At 36.7% G+C, this 19656-nt stretch overlaps 1 protein-coding gene across 11 annotated transcripts in view; it reads right to left on the bottom strand.

Moving 5' to 3' along the window:
* Positions 1 to 19656, bottom strand: part of MAP3K15 (mitogen-activated protein kinase kinase kinase 15) — an 82862-nt gene that overhangs the window by 19102 nt on the left and 44104 nt on the right. For all 11 annotated transcript variants that reach the window (XM_068179929.1, XM_068179928.1, XM_068179934.1 and 8 more), the window contains 10 exons: positions 14070 to 14240; positions 13102 to 13214; positions 11900 to 12059; positions 11148 to 11298; positions 10633 to 10740; positions 9223 to 9272; positions 6126 to 6221; positions 4609 to 4696; positions 884 to 1017; positions 147 to 274 (listed from right to left, as the gene is read on the bottom strand). In XM_068179929.1, the coding sequence (XP_068036030.1) occupies positions 147 to 274; positions 884 to 1017; positions 4609 to 4696; positions 6126 to 6221; positions 9223 to 9272; positions 10633 to 10740; positions 11148 to 11298; positions 11900 to 12059; positions 13102 to 13214; positions 14070 to 14240 (1199 nt within the window). The remainder of the gene's footprint in view (positions 1 to 146; positions 275 to 883; positions 1018 to 4608; positions 4697 to 6125; positions 6222 to 9222; positions 9273 to 10632; positions 10741 to 11147; positions 11299 to 11899; positions 12060 to 13101; positions 13215 to 14069; positions 14241 to 19656) is intronic.

The following is a 19656-nucleotide window of genomic DNA, read 5'->3' as shown; positions in this document are numbered from 1 at the left end:
TGAGAAAAAGACTTACACAGTTAATGTCCCAACAGAAAAGCCATACAGAGTGCACAAACACATTAAGTGCTTATCTATTGACTTTCAGTCAGTTTGGAGTCCCAAATGCTTTTCCTTTGGCAGACCAAACTCAGGATGTTACAAACCTCCTGGCACCTGCTCCATAAAAATCTTAATGTATCCATTTTCTGAAACAGATCCAAGATACTGGACAATGTTCCGATGCTTTAAATATTTGTGCAGTGCTATCTCTTCATGAAGAGGTTGAGAATACCTATTAAAAAAAAAAAAAAAAGAACCAAGGATTATTCCATCATGCAGGAAAAGGTTCTAGGCTTTGCTTAAATGCTAGTTTGACAACAGAATGGATTTTAGGGATACCACTCCAATTCTCAGCAAACATCTTGTCCATGACCTTAAAATGCAGTGTCATTTACTGCCTATTCCAAAAAAGTACAGAGACAGGTCTCAGAGGAACTCTGGTGGAGAAACACGCCCTCCAAGAATTTATGTGTGTCTTCTGTATCAATACACAGCACTGTCTTTGACTTCAGAGCTCATCTCCTGCATTTCACCCTCCACAAAAAGAATACAAATGAGATACAACTGCAACCTAAAACCAATGTCTCCTGGAATGTAAGATATACATACAGATTGTTAAACTGTCATATTTATGATATATAACATATATTTTCCCCCAAAATACAAAGTCTTTATTCTCAAAAAGATCCTTTTGGATAGTAGGAGGAAATAGTAATTGAATTTCAGTATATTGGCATTTTATAAACTAACCACATAGAAACACATGCTAAGAAGAGCCAAATTTTCAAAAAACAACTGCATTTTGTTCACAGTGTGCATATAACAATGAACAAGGTCTTACCTGCTGTCTCTCTCAGGTATTTCTTTGATGGCTATTCGGACCTGGTTGCTAAGGTCTCTTCCAGCATAAACTATTCCATAAGTACCTTTCCCTAGAACTACCCTTTCACCATTCTCATCATAATCATATTCATACTGCAAGCAGAAAAGATAAACAAAGCAGCACAGAAATTATCACTAACATTTGACATAACAGAGAGCCTTAAGCCCAATTTAGCACAGCACAAAGGTATTGCTGCAGTGCAGCTGAAGGCCAGCAGGTTACCCACCAGCCTTGTGCTTTACACAACTTGTGAAATTTCCATCTTACTTGCTTTGTAATACAATCTTCCTTAACCAGCATTGAGAAAGATGCATTCATCGAAACAGGGAACATACCAATAAACCAAATTCAATGAAACACTGCTGCCAAAATAACCCATTAATGTATTGTCTCTAAGAACTGCTGTCAGAGCCTTCAGAACATGTAAATATATGGAACACAACCTAAAATTTTGAAACCAGTGGTTTAATGAATAGACAAAAGTAACCGGACCATATAGTCACCCCAGGACATCCCCTCTCACTATGAGATTTTTCCAAAGGGCAGAAAAAGATGTTCATCTTGTCAACAAATTATTAAATATAATGGTGGTTTCCACTGCTGCTGAAATGTGCTGGGTCATATTTCCAGCTGATGAACTCAATGCTGGTTCGCTGACTTCAGTGAAGTTACACTAATTTGCACCACCTCATATAGTGACCTTGCGACAGAGCTCTCCTGCTCTAAAGGAGTGAATAATGCTTAATGAAAGCATACCCCAGACACTATATAAAACCAAATTTCTTATGGAAGTTGGGTTGAACAGCACATCCATGACTCAAATCAGGATGAAAGGAACTAGACAATTTCATCGTTTCAGATATTGTCAGGAGTACACAGATGTCCCCTAGTATCCTCCCACATCCAAAAGAGTTTTCCATATGGGACAACTGCAGGGTATTCTCTGTGGCCTCATGTGATTTCCCTATTGAAAAAACAAACAAAACTTTTTACAGTGGCCATAACTACAGACTTTTCTGTCAATGACTACTTTTTCCGTGTTGTCCAGTGTAACTCTCTGACACAGAATGCAGCCTTGGAGAATTTCTTTGATGTGCCTTCCCATTTCACATTGCAGCATCCATGTGTCACTGACACTCCCCCTCTTCACCTCGGCAAAGACGGCAAGCTTCATGCTGCTGTATGGAATGTGCTAAAGGAAACCCGTCTGTCACTTATCCTAACAGCATATTCTGCTCCGTGGAACTAAATTGGAGCAGGCACAGCTTTAGCACAGCTCCATTTACCACATTTCAGCACTTCACGGTTCACAACATAATCTCGTTACATGATAGGCATAACTGACCCAAAATGCCATATGCAAAACTTGCCAGGTTCTCTGGTAGGAGCACATCCAGCTTTCACAGCTATCATATGACAGAAAACTGTGCAGAAAAAAGACAGCAGTCACATTGCAGAATTTAGGATTGACAGTAACCCCCTCTGCAACACACTGGTTCTAAGGCAACCCTTTAATTATCGTGGAGAAACCTATGTTCTCCAGTCTGGGTCCCATGATACATGAAAATTGTTGGTATTTACAGTTCAGTGCTAGTTAGTAGACAGTTTAATAGACTTGTATATTCTTGATGTCACTTTGCATTTGCCTCTTCTCATCCCAACAGCTACAAATATTGAATAAACCACTGTTGGTTGCCAAAAATCTGAATAAGTGATCCACTGGCTGTGAAATCCAGCCAGTAGGTACAAGTAAACAACTGTTCATATCTGACCTTCTGAAAGGCAGAATCTGTTCTCTAGATTATCCAGCTGGGGTACAGCAGGTATTCTTAAAGTGATAGGAACTTCTTCATATCATTATATGGAAGTGAATATCCCAAGGCTGAAGGAACTGCAACATTCACACTCCTTCAAAACACTTCCTAGCTGTAAAATTAGACTGCAGTTTATACATAAAATATACAACCCCTGGTGACAACATGCTCATAAGGATTCTAACTGATATCAGATTTTCTTGCCCTAGACTTTACAGGAGGTTATTTCTTCCTCTTCCCCAAATATAAACAACTGCTTTATTAACAGTAAGAACTGTTTCCTATGTATTAGTTGAGCCCATCGAGACCACATAAAACTGCACTTTCCTCATTGTCACTTCTTAAATATAAGATCTCAAGCTGCAGGAAGGCATTAAGTGTCTTTCTTCATTTATACACTAAACTAATTATTTCTCCCCGTCAGAAGTCCTGATTTCTGTTTCATTGTCCTAACCTAAGACAATAAGTACAAGGTGACAACTATGAAAACTTCAAGATAGGTAGAAAGATTTAAAATTAATTTCTGTAGTCACATCTCCATGTGTCATTCATTCATGCAGGATTGTTTCCTGCTATGCATTGTCAAGTGATTTTTTTCAGTTCAGTTTTTAAAAGGCTCAAGCCACAATGAGCTCACATCCTCTGAGAGACTGTTACACAGCTGAACAGACTGTGTGGTGTGGAGATAGCCCTGCTATTAGCTGAGTACATAATTATGTAATACAAAGATCTGCAGCTACAGTTAATACCCTGTGTGTACCAAGGCAGAGCCCTGAAGCTGTGTCAAGACCACAGATGGATGTATTAAACCGGGCTTAACAGCTGTGCGTATTTGTCCTTTCCGCTTGAGGAAAGAATTCTGTGACCAAACAAACTGCAGTGCAAAAACCCTTCTTTCCCACTATATGAAACTACATTTAGCAGTGCAGCAGAGAGTTATACATTTTCTTTTTCCTCCCCTGAAGCCTCAAGTCCTACAAAAGCTCACTGCCATGAACAGCTGCTCTGAATGGTCGGCCTAAGAGAATTGCTGGAATGAGACACAGTCAGAAAGATGCCCAGCTCAAACAAGCCACAGGAAAGTTTTCATGCTCATTAACTCATTGATTAAATTTGCTTGTCCACAAATAAAACTTATACCCTACCTTCTATGGTAGCTTTTCAGATTTCAAAACAAATAAAAAGAAGAAGAAGAAATTCTTCAGGGTATGTATTTGATCCTAAAAATGTGGACATCTGCTATGAGCCACTTTTTCTTATGAAGACATGGATTCACCTATCCCAACCTGAGGCCATGTGAAATGTGAATAACCCTTTCCAAGTTGGTTGCTTTTCCTTTTTTTCTCGCTGTACTAATTATAAAGAAAGCTTACAGCTACTGGATTCCTAACAGGGATGTTACAGTGATAAGAAAAAAGCACAGTGTATTAACCTGATCCTAAATACCTACAATATCTCTGGGACAGAAGCCTGTCAAATGAAATTACCAGGAGTAGTAATGGTGTCAGGTAGAAAAACTGAAGTACCTTTGTAAAGACTTCTTAGTAGCATTTATTTATCTGTTTTATCTGCTTGAGCCAGCTCATAACCTTTCATTCTTATCTATACATTGTTTGCAAGAGAATACAAACACAGTAACACATTTCATTAAGGATTATGCAGTTTACAGCAGTAACAGGCCCACTTCATAAAAAATGTGTTTTTCCAAATTAATGCAAATCTCATGTACAAATAATTTTGAAAGAATTTAAATTTCATATCAAATTAAGGAGTTTAAATGCTGTTTATGTTTCTACTATACCGATATAGAAGTGCAGGGAAGACTGAGAACAAGTTTCAGAGTTCTCAGGTCTTTTATCCTTGACATACCTCTAATGTGTCTCCATCTATTTCTCCTTCTAGTTCCAAAGTACTGCCAACTGCATCAGACAAAATTTCTTTCACCAAACCACAGAATCTAAAAAAAAATAAATACATAGCACAAGATCAAAGAAGAATACCCTTTTCTACGTAGACTAAAGAGATTCTTGCCAGCTGGGCATTGTTTTCAAGCTAATAAACTAACTAGCATGTTCACAGCTTTCTTGCATTACTGACTTTCTACATATTTATCCCATTTTAAATGATGAAGAACATCAAACACACACTGAAAAGCCTCACTATTTATAAAATTATTATGTTTGCTGTAGCAGAACCTGATAGTTACTTGTTATTGCAATTGCATAGCAAAGTCTTGGTAGATTCAAATCAAATGAGTAGATGTTTCAGCAGATGTTTGGCTGCACGTGTGATTACTCAGTATTTCAGAAAATCAGATGTTATAGCTTTTTGTCAGGCATTCAGAAAGCCAAAAGTATAAAAGTAGTAATGTAGCTACAAGAACAGAGTTTTAACTAATTTCTAGTTCTGTGGGGTGGAGATATTTAAGGATAAGAACATTTTTTCCTGTAGTCCCCTGCCTGAGCCACTTTTTTTTTTTTCCAAATTCTATAAGAAATTGTTAACAGTTACTTAAAATTTTAAAAAATATTAATCATTTCATTTCATACACCTCTTCCATTAAATAAAAGAGACATCTCTTGAACTGACTCCTGTAGCACACTGAATGCGGCATGAAAAATGTGGCCATGTTTCATGACACACAAATTGCACTGCCAAATTGAGGCTGAGGAGGTAACCTTAATTTTAGTGTTTTATGCAATGCACTCTGCAAAGCTAGCAATTTTCTTTAACCTGAGTTTATTCCATGTAATGCATAAGTAGTAATTATTGCAAGAAATAGTGAATGTACCATTACGCTCCAAAACGTAAGTGTATTAACAGCTCCCTCCTGCATCATTCAGAAGATGTATTTGCAGCTACCAGTCATAAGGCAGAACTTGGCCTGTAAAGATTTAGGCCTAAAATTCAGTCAGCCTGCTTACTTTTCAGAGACCACAGATCATCAGAAAACATTTACAGGTACAATCTGTAACATGGATCTCTGACACAATGTAAGCTGCAATTTCTTGTTACACTTAGATACTCTTATTTAAATCAAACTGAACAGACACATGAGGTATCCTGAAACAATGTAGCACCTTACATGACATGGCCGAGATAAAGAAAAGTAAGATAATAGCTGTAATTTGGATTAAAATGGTTAAGCCTTTTTCAGACATAATGATTTGTAAATAAACTAATCAGAATCACACAGGAAGTATAATGGGTGCTTTAATCACCTTAAGCATCACCAAGTTTACATTGCTTCTTCATCAAAAAAAAAAAAAAAGTGAAAAAATAAATAATCTGTTTCTCAAGCAAAAATATTGGTTTTCAATCTTTACGAAATCAATTTTATTTAGGATATAGATGAGGCATGCAACACCCACACAAAGTGAACTCACCTACTACACTGGTTTTCTGTAGAAAAGTAGATTTGAAAGTCATCATAGTTATCATGGACATAAAGAAAACAACATCGCTCATCAAACTTGGAAATGCTGCAAAATTCACATTAGGAGAATGTTATTTTGAATATAACTATTGTAAGAAATAAGGCAATGAGGAGAGTGTTTTTAAATTATGAACGCTTAAGAAATATATTTTTCACAGTTAATTACCTCAGAGAAGCAGTATGTAATGCTTATATTAATTTAAATGTTTAATAATACTTATATAATATAAAATATTTAATAATTTAAATATAAGCATTAATTAATATTATAATTTTATTTTATATATATTATAATATATATATAATTATATATACAGTACTATAAGTACTGTATGAAGCAGTAGGTTGGTTTGTTGTTCACCTCCACTTCTGCTTTTACACAAGGCCATCAGACTGCCTGGTACTTGATGACACCTCAGTGGAAAATGAATTGCTCTGACACTAATTTAGCTATCCAGAAAAACTTTCCTTAAAGATTGAAAAGTGCTTCAGGTTTTTATAATTCCATTGCTCCTACAAAAAAAAAAAAAAAAAAAAAACTGAACTGGGAAATACCAGCAGTGTAACAGATCCTTCTCAGTCTATAGTTTTTATGGCCTTAAAACTGATAAACAGGTTTTGGGATGACCAATATTTACTCCAAATCGCAGCAATAATTGGGAAAAGAGGGCTTATTTATTGCATACTGTGTCTTGCCATATATATCTCATATAAATGCACTGAAGCAAAAAGTTAAATGCCATAAAACACAGTATCAATATGAAAATAAATATAAGAATTAACCTCTTATGCCAACCATTTGCACTGAAGTATTTTGCTACATAATCCCAAGTTGTTAGGCTTCTTAAGGTATTTTTGTTAATAAATTTTTTTAGATTCTTGCCTGATCTGTTCAGTCAAACTTTTCTATTTTGCTTATCTTCTGCTGAGCCAGTTACTTAAAATACATGACAGTACACTTTAGTAAGGTTGCCACATGTTACATGAACAACTGGTGTTGCCTGATGAAGAACTATTAAGGGCTACATGGAAAATGTTAAAAAAAATCCAAATTTTGCCTGAAGACTTTTCTAGAAATATGTGGAAATAATAACTGTGTCATTGTTTAGTTTCATTTAGTATAGCAATTTCCAGTCCAACAAGTCGGAGAAGCACATATCTGACTTGAGAACTAAGAAACAAAGCAAGGTGATTCTTCCAGGGGCAAATACAGGAAAGACAGGACAGTATCTAAGTAACAATACTGCATTATAAACATTGTCGTGTATGGGGTATATCAGATGAACTGGTTTGTATAAATACAGTTTAAGAGTTTTGAAAGAGTGTATTTTAACTGAGACAATATTTTTTTAAAGGAATGCAATTTCAAAAGTATAGTAAAGTTGTCACATACAAAAAAAACCTCTAACTCCAGTAAATTTAAAAAAGATTGCCTCTTTGAGCTTTGTAATACAGTGAATTTTAATCACTCAGCAGTGATTAAAAATCAGAGCAAATGAAATTAATTGCTTGCTTCCTTTTGATTAAAATTATCCTTCTTAAAGATTAATTTCTATGCATTGTGTTGACTGAAGATAATTAATGTGGTATAAAAACTTTATGCTGAATTATTCTCAATCAGTTCCACAGACTTCAGTAATCTACATTGCACTGGAGTAATAGAATAAAATACCATGTAAAATTCATTTAAATCAAAGCCTGTTTTTTTTTAGAAGAAAAGACTGAAGTTATGATAGAATCTATGTCCAAATCCACAGTTCTAGGTTTTCAACAACCATTCATTAGTCAGAGAAATACTTCTTCACTGAGCTTATTTGCTTAGGAAAATAATACAAATTCAGGGAAGGCAAACCTGGGACCTAAAACTTTAGGCACTCTTACTCAAGACCAAAGCCTAGAAGCCCTCTCCTTTCAGAACTACAGAAACCATGAGGTATCTGAATTTCTTCTTGTACTTGAATCAGAAGGTTTTCCAAGCACTTAAGCTTATACAGTCACACAAGTGGCCCCAGAAAACAGTAACTTATGTCCCTAGAAAGGCCAGATCCACCAGTGTAGAGACTCAGGAGCTCAGAGAGAAGGCAAAAGCCCCCCTGATGTTCCCTGCACTTGCAGTTCCTCTGGTTCTTAGCTGCAGCCTGCATAATTCAGAGAAGAGATAGGTTTACTTTTTTTTTCCCCTTCTTGGTGTTTTTCTCTCACTCTTCTGGCAGCAAAGCAGCCCAACTTAACATACAAAATCTACCTTCTAAATGTAGTCATGCATTTTGCAATTATTAACACCAAATGTGAATATATTCTATCCTTTCAGTTCCCAGAACAATCCTGTTCTTTCTCTAATATTCTGATCTTTTTTGGTACTAATATTTTGACCAATTTACTTGTGACTAGTGTTTTCATTGATCAAAGCATCACAAAATGGAACTGTCTTAACTATTTCAAGTTTAGTCCTTGAGAAACTACACTAGTAGTCTACTTCCAGCTTAAGAATTATTTTCTGTCCTTAGCAAAAACTACACTTATGCCTCATTTATTAGTTTTCTAATAGGTCAAGTTTTAGCTAGAAGATATTTAAATAAAGCCATATCAGAAGCATTTCTGAGTTCCAAACAGAAAACAGATATTATGGTTTCCTTTACTTAAAGGAAAACAAAGTCTTCTTTCACTTATGGAAGGAAGCAAGAAGCACTAAGCGCTCTTTTTCTTCTGCCCTCCATGTTTTTAAATGCAGAAGTGGCAATAACTTCAGTGAAACATTCAGAAAAATCTACAAAAATCAGTTACATAATGGAAAACAAAGAAGTCTACCAGAGAATACAGACACTCAATGGTCCTCTCAGATCTGAGTGCTCCTATGAGAAATGTACAGCTTTGTCCGAGCATGGAAAGGCAAATTCTTCTGTGACATTTCAAGGCAGGTTAGACAGAACAAGCTTTTATAACAGACCATTGAAAGACAAAGATTTAAGGTAGAATCCAGATTTTGCACTTAAGGGAAATATAAAACACACACAAAAAGACACTGAACTGTTTACTGACATACCAACCTTATTCCCCTAATGGAAGAAGCTGTAAAATTCCATTCATGAATCTGTTTCTGTAAAGAACAAAGGGATAAAATCAACCACAGTTTAACCTTGACATAATATTGAAAACAAAGTCACAGCATGGTAAGCAAAAGAAAGGTTTTCCAACATGTCTCTTTCTTTCTTTCTCACTCTCTTTCTTTCTTCCCCCCCATATTTTGAAATAAGATGAATACATGCATAAAGAACTTTTACATATATTGCTATTTTACTCACTTGAGAAAAAATGCATATAAATGGCACAGGGTGGAAGCAAAGGCCACATTTCCTCATGTAAATTCAACTTGAAGAATAAGTTGTGCAGCACAATTTACCAAACATTATGTTTTGATGCAATACATCTAAATTTCACATAAAACATGGAGCAGACAATGCCCTACTCTTATCTAGGCTCAAAGGGAAAGGCAAATTCACCCATCTCCCTAAGAGATTTTAAGCCAACAGCTTTGGTCCAGGGAACACACTGGAGGCAAAACACAGGAAGGACAGCCTGTGTCTAGGACTGCAGCCCTCCACAAATCTAATTATAGCTCTGAGCTGGATCTTTTTTAGCCATGTCAGACATGCACCAAATATTTGTTCCATAAAGCAAAGTTGTGTCAGACACATTCACCTGAAACAATGAAGTAGAAAAATGTACTGGAAAAACTGTTCACAGATTCAGGTAATTATGTGGTCTTGTCCTGCTCCAACATGCTTCTTTTCCACACTTTGTCTCTCTATGCTTTTGGTCTTTTCCCCAGTGTTGTTCTAATACTAAGAAAGTGTGGCAAAATACATTGCAGATTTCTAGTCTTTCAATGTGAAACTGAAATTATTTGTCATTTTTAAGAGCTGACCCAGTCCATAACTGTGCCTACCCCTTTCTTAATCCCCTGTGCCTTATCCAATAATCCAGGACACCAAATATTTTATTTCTTGACACTTGTCACAGGCTGCCATTTTTCCTAGTTTCAAATATTACAGATGTAAAGTTTAAAATGCCTAAAACATTGAACACAATTCTGGGCTTTATCTTTACTTTTAATCTTTGACCTACATCTTAACTAAAATCACAGAATTTTAATGGGGATTATTATGAGCGGACCAAATAACCCATGCGCTTCTAAGAGACAAGGTCAAGATAAATTAAATCTGAATGACATCAGAACCACTTGTTTTCTAATCATAGTCACTCCTTTTACTTGCTCTATAAAATGTCAACTTTTCTATCTGCACAAAAGAGATACTGAGGCTTGGGCTTCACAGAAATGTAGCAAATTCAAAATTATTGCAAAGTACTCCAAAATCTACATGTAAAAAATTACTTTATGTACAATGAATCAGTACATTTAACACACTGAATCACACCATTTAACACAATGGTTTTACCATTTCAGGGGGAGAGACATGCCACAAAGACAGAGAGCTCTCATCTGCTTCACTGTTGATTGAAACATAGGCAGGCTGGTAGACTTTAGTTGGTTCTATCACCAAAACCTGAAGACAGACAGCATTTTTCCTTAATATAATAAACCAGTAACTAAATACAGTATCTTCAGATGCTCAGATATAGACAGAAGGTAATTTTGAAGTAAGGCCAAAAAAATTTTCAAGGGAGACAGGAGGGCAAGGCAAGGCAGGAAAAGTCTGTGTTCTTATGAACAACAGAACAGCATTATCACAATTTGTTATAGGAGACTTACAAGTGCTTCTTAGAATGCTTTTCGGGTGGTGGGTTAATTTTTTTTTCTAGCATAAAGATTAAAAGAGTACAGGGGTTTGGTTCATGCAGTGAACAACAGGCAGTTAAGTTTTCAAGTATTATGTTTAGAGTCTTCCAATTCTTGTAATATCCTATCCAGAAACATAAAACATGCAAAACTTGTTTGGACATAACATCTTACTGGAAATCTCAGTCCATTAGTTGTTTCTTTCGTTGCCTCAAAAATTATATCTAGCCAGAAAGTCAATCTTTCTTGTTTAGGAGAATGTTCTATGGTGAGTTTCTTGAAACGCTGAATTAACATCAGATTCTGAACTAATGATTTCAAGTACCTAGAATGTATTGAATTAGTGAATTAACAGAGAGAAAAAATTCGACCAGATTCTAAAACCACTTAACTGATTTAGACATCCAAAACGAAATGTGTTTTAAAAGCTACCACAATGGTAGTGTTGATTTTTACAGATTTCTGGAAAGAATAGCAAGTTTAGACAAAGCCTTGAGTCATAAGCTCACACGGATGTTCATGAGCAATAGCTTTTTGCAAATGGGTATAGCTGCATGAGTAGTTACATGGGGATTAGACAGGATGTGATGAACTGGAAGATGGTGGAGGGAAGCAGCAGCTAGCTTAACTCTGAAAACAATGGTTTCATAATTTTTCACAACTGCTTCTCAAGGAGTCATTACTAATATCCAAATTCTTTCTTATAAAATACGTGCTTCAATGGGATATAACCTGACAATGTTGGATAACTTAATTTCTCACCTTCCACCTTCCTTCTCACAATAAAAGAACAGAGCATAAAGTCAGAGTTGCAAACAATCTAAGATAGAAAAATCCAGTTAAGTTATCCAAGTGACTGCAAGATTTTTTAAATTCATGTATTTCCCCATAGTTTAGTACTTGAGCAACAGCCTTCTACCACATACCACACTGGAGGTTTCAGCTTGAAAAGCTTCTCTGCTGCTTGTACTGCTTTACCAACATCATTTGCCAGCATGCTGACACTGAAGAACTGTCCCACATCCCAGTAATTGTTCATTTTTTCTAGGCTTCCTTTTCTTCCCAATAAGCTGTTTAACCGTACACCTGTAAAATTTCAATTGGAAACCAATTTTCTATCAGTAAAACACTCTTTTGTGTTTTTTACTGTTAAGTTGATCAGTAAAAGACTAATTTAAGACTTGATTAAGCATTATTGATGAAATTTAAGACTTGATTAAGCATTATTGATGAAAATAAAGAGGAATACATTTTCCCCAGAGAACATTGCACAATACAGAGGCAGGATCTGCAAGTCATACCTCCAGTACAGAACTCCTACAACACAGGGCTGAAAAACCTCTTATTTCCTGTCTGGGCCATCTGCCTCCTGATTCTCAGTGTAAGGTGCACAAATCTGTGCACTCATCTACATTTACTGCAAGAGATCCATGGCTAGAGGTTCACACAAGTCCACCCCAGAGCAGGGTCAGAGGAATGATTTAAAGCCACCTTTGCATTCTTAACATTTAAGGCTCAAATATGCATTTCAGACAAGACCAGATTCCAAATATAATGTTCAACTATCATCTTCCTAGGAAGAACTGCATATCTGTTTCTATTATGGGATTTCTTTGTAAATGTAAAGTAATGTGTTTTAGTTAGCACATACATGGAAGATGTGACTGACTCTAGGTAGACAACAAGTAACTCTCCAGGTAGATCCTTCCAGGCACTATTTCTTGTGGATCTCTCAACTCAGTGACAAGAGAAATCCTTTCCTGGCATTCCTGAGGAGAACTGGGCCACACTGTCTTTTCCTGTTTTTGTGCCCTATTGGCTCTGCAATGAGAATCTCTGTGGTGCAGTAACGGCAGTTTACAGATGGTGCTGAAGTTGGTCCTTTGTGGTTCTCCAATCTCTGGGGCCCTTTATATGAGCCATGCCATGTTACCAGAAAGCTGCTCCAAGGCAGCCAGAAGGAAAACGTGCCTTTGAGATCCCTGTGCTTTAGACTGCCATCCAGGACCCACCACGAAAAAGCCTGAACCACCTTTCTGCCTATGCAACCCATCACTATAAGCATTTTATTTTCTTCATAGGGAGAGAGGCAGAATACTTGTCTGTGGCACTATGTGTGGCTATTTACCTATTTTTCTCAGTTCCATCGAGCTTTCAAACTGTTGTCCTGCAACAAGCAGCAAAACTGCAAGGTTAATTCCAGAATAGAGAGTTGGCTGGAGTTCAAATCCTTTGCGGTACCTGCAGAGAAGAGTTAAGAACTCACATCTCATTGTTTAGAAGAACTGAAATATTGCAGAGTTTTGGTAGGCATTTTAAGCTATTGATTTACTGTAAGGATTATATGGTTAGTTGGCACCAATGGCCCCAAACCCTTTGTTTTAAAGCTTCACATTCATTAAAGGTAACTGAGACAGCTGACACAGGCTGAATGCCTGCCACCAGCTGGTGCAGGATGAAGAGATCCACCTGAAGCTTGCAAGTTCACTGCTACCCATCCATGTTGCATGGGGGGGGGGGAAAGAGGTGGTGGGGGAGAATATTGCACAATTACAGTTCAAACCCACATTGCTAAAATTATTGTACTCAGACGTATGATTATACAAACACTACTATATGAACAGTATGTCAGTGAGAGCCTGCATGCATATGCATGCCTCAAAGCCTTAAGAAAATTTATAACACAGTTTATCACTGTTTTTCCTTATATACAGTAGATCATTCTATTTCCTGGGGATCCAGCATGGAAACCATCCTTGCACAGAGGACTAACATAACTCCATGATCTCACTTGTATTTCATTTTGGCCTTAAGACACATTAATAATATATTTCCTCAACAAAGACACAGGTTAGTCAACATCCCTCCCAATAAAGTGCATCATTCAATTTCCAGGAGAGTTTATAAAGAGAAGCAAGGAAACACATATACCAAGACCTGATGCTCAGTAAACCACTTATTCAAACAAGACCCTGAAAAACAGAGATAAGTAGAACAACTGATCTTCTAATTATTACAGCCTTGCTTTTCATATGCAGAAGTAAAACGTCTGAAAATGCTTTTAAACAGATTTTTTTTTTGGTTTTTTCCTGTTACCATTCAATGGAATGATCTCGACTATTGGTATCTTTACAGTCAGAATCAAGAAACATATCCTTGTAGATCCTCCCACATAAGCAAAACATGTCTGGAGCAGGGTGATCACATGTCTGCAGGACTTGAAGCATAACTTGTAGTGCCTTCTCTCTGTCACCTGCATTATTTCTTCTGAAATCAAATACAGAAAATAAAATAAATGAGTTCAGACCTGAAACAGTAACAGCAAGATGGGAGAACAATAGTATCCCTCATCTATCCCACAATCCATCCATAATTACTATACACACACTTGACTTTACTTAGACTGATGCATGATTGTTGGTTGACTGATAAAACCCAAATTCACCCTCCCATCATTGGTCTCTATGTGCAGCTCACATAAGAACTGATGCAAACCCAGAACTCCTCTTTGACAAAAATCTGCCATCTAATTTGATTCCTTCCTGTGTACACAAACACACTCTGAGAAAAAAGTGCCTGTTCAGTGTTCATTCCTGACAACACTTAACAAAAATGGCCATTTTCAGCATTCAGTGTGACAGATCATTCATCTATATCCAAGATTTGTAATCTTGAATCTAGAGGATCCAGGAACAATACCAGGAAATACCAACTAATTTCAGGAGAAGCCAGGTCAATCCAATCTTATCCAAAAGAATGACAGAGCTCAATATGGAGCCTTTGAACTCCAACAAGAATAAAAGGGCAAAATTGAACTGCATTTCTTAATTAAAATTCTTCAGATGAGAAAAAGCTTTGGAAAACTAACAGCTGTGATATGCATGTTCTGACAAATATTTAACAACTGTATAATAAGAAAACAGTGATTAAATAACATTTACATTCCTTATTATTAAGCAGCCAGATTTTTTGCCTCCATTTACCTTGCTGTTTTTCTAAGTTTAGAACTCAATATTCACTGCAAAAAGTCACTTAGAACAAACAACAATGTCTATTTGTAAGAGTAATGCAAACACAGCCAAAGAGTTTAATAGCCTCTTCAACACTTTTTTTCATCACCAGAGAGATTTAAAATATTTACCAACCCCTTTTTAGAACTGTTTACAATTTTCCAATCCCCACCTAGGTATCCATGAACAGGCCTACAAGGACTATGACTACTTTGTCAGCAATATCAGCAGCAGATAATGGTTTCTGGTAAATTTATTACTTGCATGCCCCAAAAGGATTAATATTTACTGTAAAGGGGCTCTGTTCCTTAGGTAACCAGCTGATGCAATAAGATCAGTAACAGCACATCTGTAATAAAATTCAGGCTTCTGTGCACGTTAGGTGATGGAGAACATCTAATAAGATTAAACAGCTTTGTAGCTAGTTGTGAAGGCTTTATCCTGCCTTTGATGTCACTGGCAGAGCATAAACTATCACAGCAACTACTTGAATATTTTTAAAGCATTTTTTTTCTTCAGGTTAACTGCTCTGAAATAATACTGGCCTTCTCTAATGAGCACACAAGGAGAAAGTTGCTATCTTTTTTCAGTTTTACAAGAAATAAGCAGGAGGTAAAAACTGTGGGGGTAAATCCATTGCACAGATCAGCATGCTCTAAACAAACCTCTTCAGGACAAACCAGATTCTTTCACTAGGAGTACCCAAGTTTCACTATTGTTAACATTAAAGCACATAAAATTGAGTAAACAGAGCTTAGAACAAAATTAGGCCCTAATATTAAAGTCCAATATTTCCCTGGTCTTGTATATTGTGACCACAAAAGTTGGCATGTGTTCTGAGCTCTTCCTGAAAACACAAGAAATGCACAACTAAAAACTCATGTTCCACTTTAGCATGGAAACAGAAAATCTAAAAATCACTGCTTTCCTACACTTGACTCAAGTCTGCCTTCTGTGAAATAGGTTATTTATTAATGTTAATATAAAGAGGTGTTAGGTACTGATTGAAAAAAGCATAACTAAAGAAGAAATGCAATGAACAAAGCAAGACACTGTTTAAAATGGGACAATGTGCAAATTAACATTTCTGGTCATCAAAGGATGAACCTGTACACACCAAAAACAACGCTAGGAAACACTAGGAAAACACAAGACCAATCCCTAAATGAACACTGTACTAGAGAACTTAAAATGAAAGATCTCTCTCTCTTATACAGAAAAAAATATTGTTAAAAATAATTAAATTCAACAAAATTTAGCACATGACAAGTATACACTCATCTAACAGGATATAATTAAACAATAATCAGTTTAGGTGTCTTTATATTAGACCCTGTTTTTCACTGCAGCAGAATTCAATGCCCACTGGATAATACAAAACCCATACACTAATTACAATAATTTACAAATTTAGGAAGTTATCAGCTTCTAAATCCCAAAAAGAGGGTAAACAAAGAAAAAAACCAAACAACCTGAAAGATCACATAAGCTACAAGCAAGTTCTCTGAAGTCAGTATGAAAAGATTCTGTTGGATAATATGCAGAACCTGTTATTCTTGACCAAGACAGATTTTCATTTCTTACTTCAGACTCCACACTTCGTCAGGTCTGCATGCTTGACAGCACATAATTTGTTTCAAGGTACCTTGAAACAGATCTGTGGTGTTATCAACAGATATAATCTCAGAAGAGATTACCTTAAACCCTCAAGGTTTAGCTCTGACTTTGATTTTTTTAAACCAATCTCAACTATGTTAGCTTCCCCATGCTCCCCAGCCCCCATTTAAAGCCACACTAGAACAAATCTCAAAAAAAACACGTAATAAATGACTGCTGGAGGTCATCTAACAGAATCCCCCTCTCACAGCAGGTCTATGGCCCAGCACTAGACCATGGCAGCCTTGGCTGTGTCTGAAAAGCTGAATCTATTAAACCTCCAAGGATGGAGATGCCACAGCCTCTCTGAACAGGGAAAGTAGAAATACTGTATATGATGATGCACAGGCACGAGAAGGAAGGCAGAAAATGTTCTCTTTATGGATTAACTTGGTGCACCAGGTGAGATTTGCAAAGTATATACCCTGAATATGAAGTCTTATAAGCCAGAGCAGAATCTCAATAGGCTGCTATAAAAATGACTATCAGGTAATTTTACTGCTCCCTGGTACTTACAGGCCATCTTGCACTGAAATACAGATGTCCCTCATGGTATCATGGTAAAGTCAACTTTAGGCATGAAATTGAATTTTGAAATAGGCATTTTTCAGTGGTGCTCTTCAACATACAATCTGTTAAACTCTCCACATGTAGAAGAAGATATGTCCTATCTTAAAGAAGTTTGCATACACATCCAGTGAAAATATGAGCTACTTTTCTTTTTTTTTTTTAAGGGGGCACAGTTTTTAGAATCACTACTCGCTATCTAAAAAATCTTTCAAAATACAGTTTCAGTGGTCAATGAGATAAGAAAAAAGAGTACTACTACAATTTATTTAGAAATGATATTAAAAAATCACACAGGCCTTGGAAAGTGTTTCATAAAACTACTTTTTTCTTACTGATTTTTTGTTAGCACATTTTAGTCCTCTTACTACAATTGTTACCTTGTGAGAACTTGCAGAGAAACCAAACAGAGAAAATGAATCTACATTATCTGAAACTGCTGCCAGTTAAGAAAGAGTTTCTTCCAAAAACTAGGGCAATTATGAAAATATCCTAGTGCTTAATAAAACACTGCCAAGTGTCCTCAAGCATAATGCTGGAATTAAAAGGAAATGAACAAAAAAATGAAAAATTATGATGTCTTTTACAAATACCCAGCACATTAATCTTCAGTACTGAGTACAGTTTTAAGCTCTCTTTAAAAAGGAAACTGAACTATTAGGATTAGGGGAAAAAATTCAAATTGAGGAACAGCATGGATTTCACCGGGACAAGAATTAGCTCGCTCTGTTGGTAACAGGTGATGTAATCTTTTTTTCTCAGCTTTTTGTTCACATCTTCTCCTGTATGGTTTGTTTCCATCTAGCTAGATGGAGAAGACTATATATGACAAAAAACTCTTGTATTCATGGAAAGTATTTTCTCAAGGGAATACACATTTGCTTTCCTTTTAATTTCATGTCTTAATAACAGCAAAAACATTTTTAAAAAATCCTAATTATTAAGAAATACGAGAACTCATTTTAATTAGTTAATACACTTGCATTCTCACTTAAAACCAGAAACTGATTTTTGAATTAAGATACATTTCACTGAGGATGTAATTTGCTTGTAGAATCTTCAATATTTGAAACAGTGAATGAGGAAAACAAGACCCTAAATTAAACTTTGACAAGAACTAAATATGCAAGCCTCCAGACAGATATGACAAACAAAAAAACTAGCTTTTTTCCCTCCCTCATATACACTTCAGGTACTTCATGAAAGCCAGGCGTATAGAAGGAGGAAGCTCACAACATGTTTTTTTACTAAATTTGAGTAATCACAGAACAGAACATTTTAAATACCCCAGTGCTTATCAATGGAAACAATTTTCTGTGGCTACTATTATTCACAATTACTAATATTATTCACAATTACTAGTGATTTTCTACTTGCACCCTAATACACCCTTCACTTGTTAATTGCCTTCTTTTATTATGGTACTGGAATATGTTGCTTGTTAAAACACAGCATGCTGAGTTAAATAATAGTGACTGCAGCTGTCCTCATCTTTAACATAAAGGAAGATAGAAGCGCTCTGGAAAGAGACTAAAATTTTCACAGTTCTGGCCTCATGCCGGGACTGGGTTTGGTTTTAAAGTCTACTCTGTTTTGAACAGAATTTGGCATACCCTTGGGCCTCTTTGCAAGTTTCCAGGACATTATAACTCCAGCTCTGGTAAATAAGACCAGTTAGAAGATTGTCCTTACACAGTGCTTGCCTCCCAGGCAAGGTGTACCATGGACTGAAACAATCAGCCATCCACATCTGGAACACTCAGCCCTCAACTGCACAGCATCCTACTTCATACCACAGCTGTGAGTACACATATTGAAAGTACTCATTGTACTGAACTCATTGGGGCTGAACTTATACCTAAAGATGTCTAAATTAAGGTACAATTAGACTCAAATCTCAGCTAGGAGGCAACAAGGAACAATGTATAAACAAGCCTGAGTCTGCACAGAAGAGAGCACTGTCTGCTCTGTTCCTATGTAACATCCAAATTATTTCGCTTAAGACACTGGAAAAGCAATAGCCCTTTGCTCCCTAGGACGGTGATGTACTCAGATTGCCCAGGCTTGGAAACAAGCACGAGCCTGTCATTGCAAACATCCATTGTAAGCCTCTGACAACAGACATGAGAGCTGACAAACCCAAGATGCTCAGTTCTGCTCTGAAACGGCAGCCAGAGAGGAGGATGGCAATCCAGGAGAGGGGCTGTGCTTGAACACCTGCCACATGAATCAGGGTTCCAGAAATCAGCATGCAAGTGTCTGCCTGCCCCACAAATGACAGTGAGTGCCGCAGCACCGGTCTGCACAGGAGCCACCAGTGAGGCCCAGGCTTGCGTTGCTTATGGTCCAAGCCAGGCCAGACCCAGGCTGGCTCTGAGGCAGAGGACATGCAGCCAGGCTGGAATGGCACAGAACCTGAAGTGAAACACTCCTGTGCCGTGCCTTAGCCC

This window comes from Anomalospiza imberbis, chromosome 2, assembly GCF_031753505.1.
Source record: "Anomalospiza imberbis isolate Cuckoo-Finch-1a 21T00152 chromosome 2, ASM3175350v1, whole genome shotgun sequence".
NCBI lineage: Eukaryota > Metazoa > Chordata > Aves > Passeriformes > Viduidae > Anomalospiza > Anomalospiza imberbis.
Note: the sequence above shows the minus strand (reverse complement) of the source record. Positions and strands in the feature narration are given on the sequence as shown.